The sequence below is a fragment of the Gambusia affinis genome, linkage group LG11 (assembly GCF_019740435.1).
Source record: "Gambusia affinis linkage group LG11, SWU_Gaff_1.0, whole genome shotgun sequence".
Classification (NCBI taxonomy): domain Eukaryota; kingdom Metazoa; phylum Chordata; class Actinopteri; order Cyprinodontiformes; family Poeciliidae; genus Gambusia; species Gambusia affinis.
The window spans coordinates 20,142,720-20,151,303 of record NC_057878.1 but is presented as its reverse complement, the minus strand read 5'-3'; the positions used below and the strand labels follow the sequence as shown (position 1 = coordinate 20,151,303).

Genomic DNA, 8,584 nt, shown 5'->3' with positions numbered 1-8,584 from the left:
TGTAAGTTTGAAGTAAACTTAGACTTTAATAAGATTTCATGTTTTTGTCTTTGTGGCCAAGTATCGAAAGAGAAACCATTTTAAATGTTTCCTTTCAGCCTATTGAACCAGTTGTGCAGGGGACAAGGGAAGACATTCATTCTTATGACCCTTTTTACATCTCGCTAGTTCATCCCTCCCTGCAAGCACAGAATCTTACAGAAAGTCCATTAAATCCTATCTTAATGAAGAGAGACAGAACACAAAGGCACCACTGTGAGGTGAGGGGTGATCAGAAAGGTAGATGAGGACTCTAGCCTATCCACTGATTCTCAGGTGGACAAGACAAGTCTTTTGACTTCACCCTATGGAAGAGCAGGCTGAATGAAATGAAAGGAGTCCAAGGCCCATCAACTCACTAATCTCTCATCAGGAACATTTTCAATAGTGTTTTGTTAATATACTCCTCAATCTCTTCCCATTGGCTTTGTCTGAAGCATGTGTAGATTCCACTCACGATTTTGTTCACTGTAATGCATAGAGTACAGTTCCCTGAGGGGGAAATGAGAAGTAATTTTCTGGTTCTACTGTTGTCCACTTAAGATGAGCGCTCCCTTACGCTGTTCTCGCTCTCATTGGTCCTGTCAGGACCATTGTTAGATGAAGCCTAGGATCTATATTAATTTTAAAAAAGTGCATCTGAAGACTATGATATGAAAACAAAATATTAGTTGTAAATACTTTTCATATAATTTGAATATATTTGAATAAATTTTTCAGTTGGTACTAACTGGTCCAAAACTAACACTGTCAGTGCTTGATCAGTCTTTTGCTAGGGTCAGTTCTTAACTGGTCATATCTAACAAAAAAGTTTGTTTTTTGACCACTAGAAACTCGTCTCAATTCCATTTCATTATGCCACTATGAATGTCTTGACCAGTAAATGTTTGATATATTGAGATTATTTATGCAGTAGTTTTGTTCAATGTGCCCCTTTTTTAAATTTGAGCCCCTGCCCCTCAAAAGGTCTCTGCACGGCCCTGCCTCCCATCAGTTGCACAACACCATGATCGTCACCTCCACCTCCTCGTCCTCGGCCACCGCGCCGCACCGTGTCGTCGGGCAGCAGGTTTATGACGGGATGATGAACAAGGGGGGCCAATACCAGCAGGGAATGTCACTGTCAGTGGTACCAGCAGGTGGTCCGGGCCAGTACCAAGGCAACGTCTCACAGGGTAAACGACAAAACTTCTCTCTATGTTATGCTTTAATGAGCTATATTTTACATTTAATGCCTTACAACGCTGCAAAAAACATGAAATCATATAATTTTTTTCTGGTTTCTACTGCAAATATCTCACTGTACCTGAAATAAAACAAGTGTAGTGAGTAAAAGTAACAATATTAAGGAACTAAATAGTTCCTTAATATTGATGAAAAACTAGTAATTACTTTTCTTATAACAAGGAAAAAATGCCTTGTTATAAGTGAATTAACCTGCCATTAGAACAGGGACTTTTTCATCAATATTAAGAAATTATTTAGTTAAAATAAGCTCATTTTTATTACTGAAAAGTTTTCAAGATATTTGCCTAAAATCAGCACTGCAAAAATACAAAATTTTAAATATTTTAAATCTAGTTTCTATTGCAAATATCTTACCTGAAATCAGAGAAGTAACTTACAACTAACATTTCAGCGAGCTAGAAGAGTTTGTTTAAAGTGAATAATTCTTTAAAACTGGTGAAAAAGTACTACTTCCTTTGGCAGATTAATTCAGCTAGAACAAGACATTTTACCCTCGTCATGAGTGAAAATATCTGCTAATAGGACTAGTACTTTTTCATCAATAATATGGAATTATTTAGTTAAAACAAGCTCAAAAAAGTTACTTGTAAGTAAGGTTTGTCTTTTTCCAAATTAACTATGATATTTGCTCTAGAAACTACATTAAAGTTACTTAGTTAGATTTTGTGTTTTGCAGTGAAAAGCATCAACATCTTTTGACTTTTCTGACATTTTGTCATATTGTTGAAGTATTTGTAATTTAATGAATGTGACATGCTTCATATTTGTGATGTGGAAGGAAATTGAATAATATTGTAATAAGGAACGCATTAAGAAATCATGTTAAAAGTCCAACGTTCTTCATATTTAAGTCAATAAGAACTCAATTGATTTCTTATTATCTTAAAGTGTTAAAAAAAAAAAGTCTTAAAAAAGAAAGACTATAGTTGCCGTTAACGCTCCCGGTCGGGGAAAACCCCTGATTTAGATCGGAGCGGCACAACGAGCTACCGTAACACACCACACACTACAGGATGATCACAAGAAACAATCTTAGAACGTTGATCGTTCTAAGATTGTTTCTTGTAAGGGGAAAATGTAGGTGTGAACTAACATGTAGTGCAGGGGTGGGCAACTCCAGGCCTCGAGGGCCGGTCTCCTGCAACTTTTTAATGCATCTCTACTTCAACACACCTGAGTCAAATAATGAGGTATATTATATTGCCCTTCAGTAATCATTAGATTTAATTAGAGAAAATGGGCACATCGACTACCTGATGCAATAGTTCACACTACACCAGGGGTGGGCAATACTGGTCCTTGAGGTCCGGTGTCCTGCAACTCTTAGATGTCTCCCTGGTCCAACACACATGAATTCAACAGCTGAATCACCTCCTGAGAACAGTCAGGTTCTCCAGAGTCCTGCTAATGACTTCATTATTTGACTCAGGTGTGTTGAAGTAGAGATGCATTAAAAAGTTGCAGGAGACCGGCCCTCGAGGCCTGGAGTTGCCCACCCCTGCACTACATGTTAGTTCACACCTACATTTTCCCCTTACAAGAAACAATCTTAGAATGATCAACGTTCCATTAAATCAGTGTACAAAGGTCTTCAAACAATACTATCGTCTATCGCAATAGTTTTTGAGACAATTAATCGTTCAGCAAAATTTGTTATTGTGACAGGCCTATGTGTATGTAGAAGTATGTTAGGATATAAAGTTCTGCAATTTAATTTCCTGTGTTTACAAGTAATCCCTTCATGTTATAGTACATATTATTACATATTTTTATAATAATATGTATGTCATGTATAACACAATATTAATGCTATGTAAAAATATTAATATGATCAGTAATATTATTAATAATAATGTTAATTATTATTAATTGTATTATTAATCTGTAGTTTATGAGAGTCACACCAAAATACAAACTGTGACTCAGAGTAACTGTGTCATCCGAAAATTGTATTATACTGGTTGAGTTGAGAACTAACATATTAGTTTGTGTACAAAATCAAAAGGTGAGGTGAACTAAGGCAACCTTTGGGGAGCCCTGTGCTACTTGGGATCAGAGAGAACTTAGTTGTATTTCACTTTCTGAGATCTTTTTGATTAAAGAGTCCATCCATCCAGTTTCTTACCTCCTTGTCCCTTAATGGGGTTGGGAGGTTCTGGTGCCCATCTCCAGCTAGCAGTCCGGGTGAGAGGCGGCGTTCACACTGACAGGTCGCCAGTCTGTCGCAGGGCAACACAGAGACATACAGGACACACAACCATTCACACACACACTCACACCTAGGGAGAATTTGGAGAGACCAATTAACCTGACAGTCATGTTTTTGGACTGTGGGAGGAAGCCGGAGCACCCGGAGAGAACCCACCATGCACAGGGAGAACATGCAAACTCCATGCAGAAAGACCCCGGGCCGGGAGTTGAACCCAGGACCTTCTTGCTGCAAGGCAACAGCTCTACCAACTGTGCCACTGTGCAGCCCTTAATAAAAGAGTCCTACAACTTAATTTAAAAAAGAGACACCCTACTAATTTCTTAAGGAGGATGTTCAGCATTACGATAAATTGCTAAACAAAAATCAATAAAAATACATTTTCTTCAATCAACCATCCATTACCAAAATCTTTTTGGACTGTGGGAGAAAGCCGGAGCACCCGGAGAGAACCCACGCATGCATAGAGAGAACATGCCATCTGCATTCAGAACGACCCCGGGAATCGAACCCAGAATCTTCTTCTTGCCAGGCAAACATTGCTACCAAGTGTGCCACTATACAGCCCTTAATAAAATAGTGATGCCACTTAATTTTAAAAAAGAGACAACCTACTAATTTCTTGAGGATGATGTTCAGCATTAGAATAAATTGCTGAACTAAAATCAACAAAAATAAATTTTCGTCAATCAACCATCCATTACCAAAATCTTTTAGGACTGAGGGAGAAAGCCGGAGCACCCGGAGAGAACCCACGCATGCATAGAGAGAACATGCAAACTGCATTCAGAAAGACCCCGGGAATCGAACCCAGAATCTTCTTCTTGCCAGGCAACATTGCTACTAAGTGCGCCACTGTGCAGCCCTTAATAAAATAGTGATGCCACTTAATTTTAAAAAAGATACAACCTACTAATCTCTTGAGGATGATGTTCAGCATTAGAATAAATTGCTGAACTAAAATCAACAAAAATAAATTTTCTTCAATCAACCATCCATTACCAAAATCTTTTTGGGCTGAGGGAGGAAGCTGGAGCGCCCAGAGAGAACCTGCTAACATGAAATTATTTTTTTTTTCTTAAAAACAAAGACAAAGATAATAAGTACAGAAAATTATAAACAGGAATTTTGTGAACATTTCACCAAACTGTAAAATGAACCACTCGTGGTACCAAGCACACACGGTTACGAGAATCAGAAATAATATATCATGATGCACACTTGTAAAATGTATCTTTTTCTTGTCAGCAGGACAAGCATCAGTGGCAGGATCAGTGGCAGCATGAGGGACATCAAAGGCAACATGAGGGGCCTCAGTGGCAGCATGAGGAGCATCAGTGGCAGCATGAGGGGCATCAGTGGCACTACGAGTAGAAATGCCACGGCGAGAAATAGTGAAAGTAGGACGAGCATCCTTCTTCCACCTGCACTTTGCCACCGTGGCAAGACGAGTAGCATAGGCACGACAAGAAATGGTAGCGGGATGTGGGCCAACCATTGCAGAACGAGCAGCATTGGCAATACGTCTGGCAAACGTTGCAGGATGAGGGATAGCCATGGCAGGATGAGGGACAGCCATGGCAGGAGGGACAAGATCAGCAACAGTGGCAACATCTGGGGTAACCCTTGCAGAACGTGCAGCATTGGCAATACGTCTGGCAAGAGTTGCAGGATGAGGGACAGCCATGGCAGGATGAGGTGCAGCCATGGGAGGATGAGGGACAGCCATGGCAGGACGAGCAACAGTGGCAGGATGAGGTGCAGCCATGGCAGGATGAGCAACAGTAGCAGGATGAGGGGCAGCCGTGGCAGGACAAAGGACAGCCATGGCAGGATGAGGGACAGCCATGGCAGGACGAGCAACAGTGGTAGGATGAGGTGCAGCCATGGCAGGACGAGCAACAGTGGCAGGACAAGGGACAGCCAGGGCAGGATGAGGGACAGCCATGGCAGGATGAGCAACAGTAGCAGGACAAGGGACAGCTGTGGCAGGACAAGGGACAGCCGTGGCAGGACAAGGGACAGCCATAGCAGGATGAGGGGCAGCCGTGGCAGGACGAGGGCCAGACGTGGCAGGACAAGGGGCAGCTGTGGCAGGACGAGGGGCAGCTGTGGCAGGACGAGGGACAGCCATGGCAGGATGAGCAACAGTAGCAGGACAAGGGATAGCCATGGCAGGATGAGGGACAGCCATAGCAGGAGGGACAAGATCAGCAACAGTGGCAACATCTGAGGTAACCCTTGCAGAACGTGCAGCATTGGCAATACGTCTGGCAAGAGTTGCAGGATCAGGGATAGCCATGGCAGGATGAGGGACAGCCATGGCAGGATGAGGTGCAGCCATGGGAGGACGAGGGACAGCCATGGCAGGAGGGACAAGATCAGCAACAGTGGCAACATCTGGGGTAACCCTTGCAGAACGAGCAGCATTGGCAATACGTCTGACAAGCGTTGCAGGATGAGGGACAGCCATGGCAGGATGAGGTGCAGCCATGGGAGGATGAGGGACAGCCATGGCAGGAGGGACAAGATCAGCAACAGTGGCAACATCTGGGGTAACCCTTGCAGAACGAGCAGCATTGGGAATACGTCTGGCAAGCGTTGCAGGATCAGGGATAGCCATGGCAGGATGAGGTGCAGCCGTGGGAGGACGAGGGACAGCCATGCCAGGACGAGCAACAGTGGCAGGATGAGGTGCAGCCATGGCAGGATGAGCAACAGTAGCAGGATGAGGGGCAGCCGTGGCAGGACAAAGGACAGCCATGGCAGGATGAGGTGCAGCCATGGCAGGACGAACAACAGTGGCAGGACAAGGGACAGCCAGGGCAGGATGAGGGACAGCCATGGCAGGATGAGCAACAGTAGCAGGACAAGGGACAGCTGTGGCAGGACAAGGGACAGCCGTGGCAGGACAAGGGACAGCCATAGCAGGATGAGGGGCAGCTGTGGTAGGAGGGAGAGGATGAGTAGCAGTTACAGGATGAGCATCAGTGGCCGGAGGGCCAACAGTGGCTGGAGGGCCAACAGTGGCTGGAGGGCCAGCCGTGGCAGGACGAGGGGCAGCCGTGGCAGGACGAGGGCCAGCCGTGGCTGGACGAGGGGCAGCTGTGGCAGGACGAGGGGCAGCTGTGGCAGGACGAGGGACAGCCATGGCAGGATGAGCAACAGTAGCAGGACAAGGGACAGCCGTAGCAGGATGAGGGGCAGCTGTGGCAGGAGGGAGAGGATGAGTAGCAGTTACAGGATGAGCATCAGTGGCCGGAGGGCCAACAGTGGCAGGACGAGGGACAGCTGTGGGAGGACGAGGGGCAGCTGTGGCAGGACGAGGGGCAGCTGTGGCAGGACGAGGGACAGCCATGGCAGGATGAGCAACAGTAGCAGGACAAGGGACAGCCGTGGCAGGACAAGGGACAGCCGTAGCAGGATGAGGGGCAGCTGTGGTAGGAGGGAGAGGATGAGTAGCAGTTACAGGATGAGCATCAGTGGCCGGACGAGGGGCAGCCGTGGCCGGACGAGGGGCAGCCGTGGCAGGACGGGGGCCAGCCGTGGCAGGACGAGGGGCAGCCGTGGCAGGACGAGATCCAACCGTGCAGTCCAGTTCTGTTTCTCTTGGAATCATATTTCCAAAGACTGTGTTTTGTTCTAGAGACAGGAGCATAGTCATCTCAGAAGTCAAATCAATCGTTTCAACTTCAGTCAATCCTCCAGAAGGAAGAGAAGACATATCATCCAAATCCTTTCCAGGGTAGTAATAATTAATGATTTTCTTAATCCCTGTACCCAGCAAGTATCCTAGTCCGATGCCAAGTGGTAAAAGCACGCCGACTGGTATTTTTGAGACAATAGTCATTTTGTACTGCTAGATTTACTGTTTCAATTCTGACTGACGTTCTGAGAGACAAGCAGAACCTCAGAACCTCTTTGACCTTTGATGTTCTGTGACCTCATCAGTGAGCTCACTCTAGTTCTGAGGCAAGATCTAGCTGCTGGTCGTTGCTATGGAAACGATCAGATCAGGTCTGCAAATCAAACTACTGACCCTTTGCAGGTGACGTCACACTCTCCAGAACTCCGCTCACTCCGCCATACACTTTATAAGTAAGTGTGATTAGATATCAGGGTTTCCCCCAGAAAACTTGCTAATTCCGGTGGTCGGGTGCCATGGCCGTGTTTTTGTTCTAAAAGATGTTAAGTAGACAGGAAATGTAAAAATATTACTGGGTAATTATATGTTACTGGAAAAGACCGCCAGTGAAACGCTATTGAAACCCACAACTAGTCTGAAAAACAACAAATAAATAAATACAATTAAAATGAAAATCAATTATTTGCACTTCTATTTAATCCAAATTAAGTCAGCTGCTCCATCAGGACTCCAGGGGCCCATAAATACTAATATTTTAACACAGACTACAGATACATAAATGTAACATTACTTTATTGAGATTATCAATGCTGCTAAATTTGATTTAATGGTTTCAGCATACATAAATTAAAAGATTTTAAATTAACATTTATATGCAAGGTTTTAAGGATCTGGCAAGTTTACTTTGCAAAAGTTCAAAGAACAATATTAATTTTGTTTTGTTACCATAGCAACAATCTGATGCTATGAGTTTAATATTTGCGTTTGAACTCTGTTTGTTTACAAAGACTCCCCCTCTCCCAGATTTCACTAAATATATGAAGCTGTTAAAGATGCTGATGTTTTTATCTACAAAAAGGGGCCCCAAGTGAAATTCTGCTCCAAGCCTCATACAGCCTTGGACCGGCCCTGCATGATGAGTTAAATGCACATCTCTGCACACAGAGATGTGCAACAACCGGGAGATTTAATTAAATGCTGCTAATGTGGCTTTAGTAGCTCTTCCATTTTGTCTCTGTTGAGTTTTTTAATAAGGGCCACAGAAACTGTTGCTCGAGTTTATGGGACCATTTTCACAAAGGTTTCTCAGATCTTCGCGCGGTCGCACTCTGGCTGACTAAGTAGACAAAACATTTGATACAGTTTGATGCATTGTGTAACCGGAAAAATAATACTAAAAGAAAAATAAAATAGTATAAAATCAGCGTGACGCGTGACTGCGA

General features: G+C 44.1%; 1 protein-coding gene across 1 annotated transcript; it reads right to left on the bottom strand.

The window, feature by feature from the left end:
* Positions 1-3,831: 3,831 nt before the first annotated feature.
* On the bottom strand, positions 3,832-7,346 carry LOC122840339 (ice-structuring glycoprotein-like). Its single transcript, XM_044132650.1, has one exon. The coding sequence runs from the start codon at positions 7,344-7,346 to the stop codon at positions 4,575-4,577; it is 2,772 nt and encodes a 923-aa protein (XP_043988585.1). The 3' UTR covers positions 3,832-4,574.
* Positions 7,347-8,584: the final 1,238 nt, after the last annotated feature.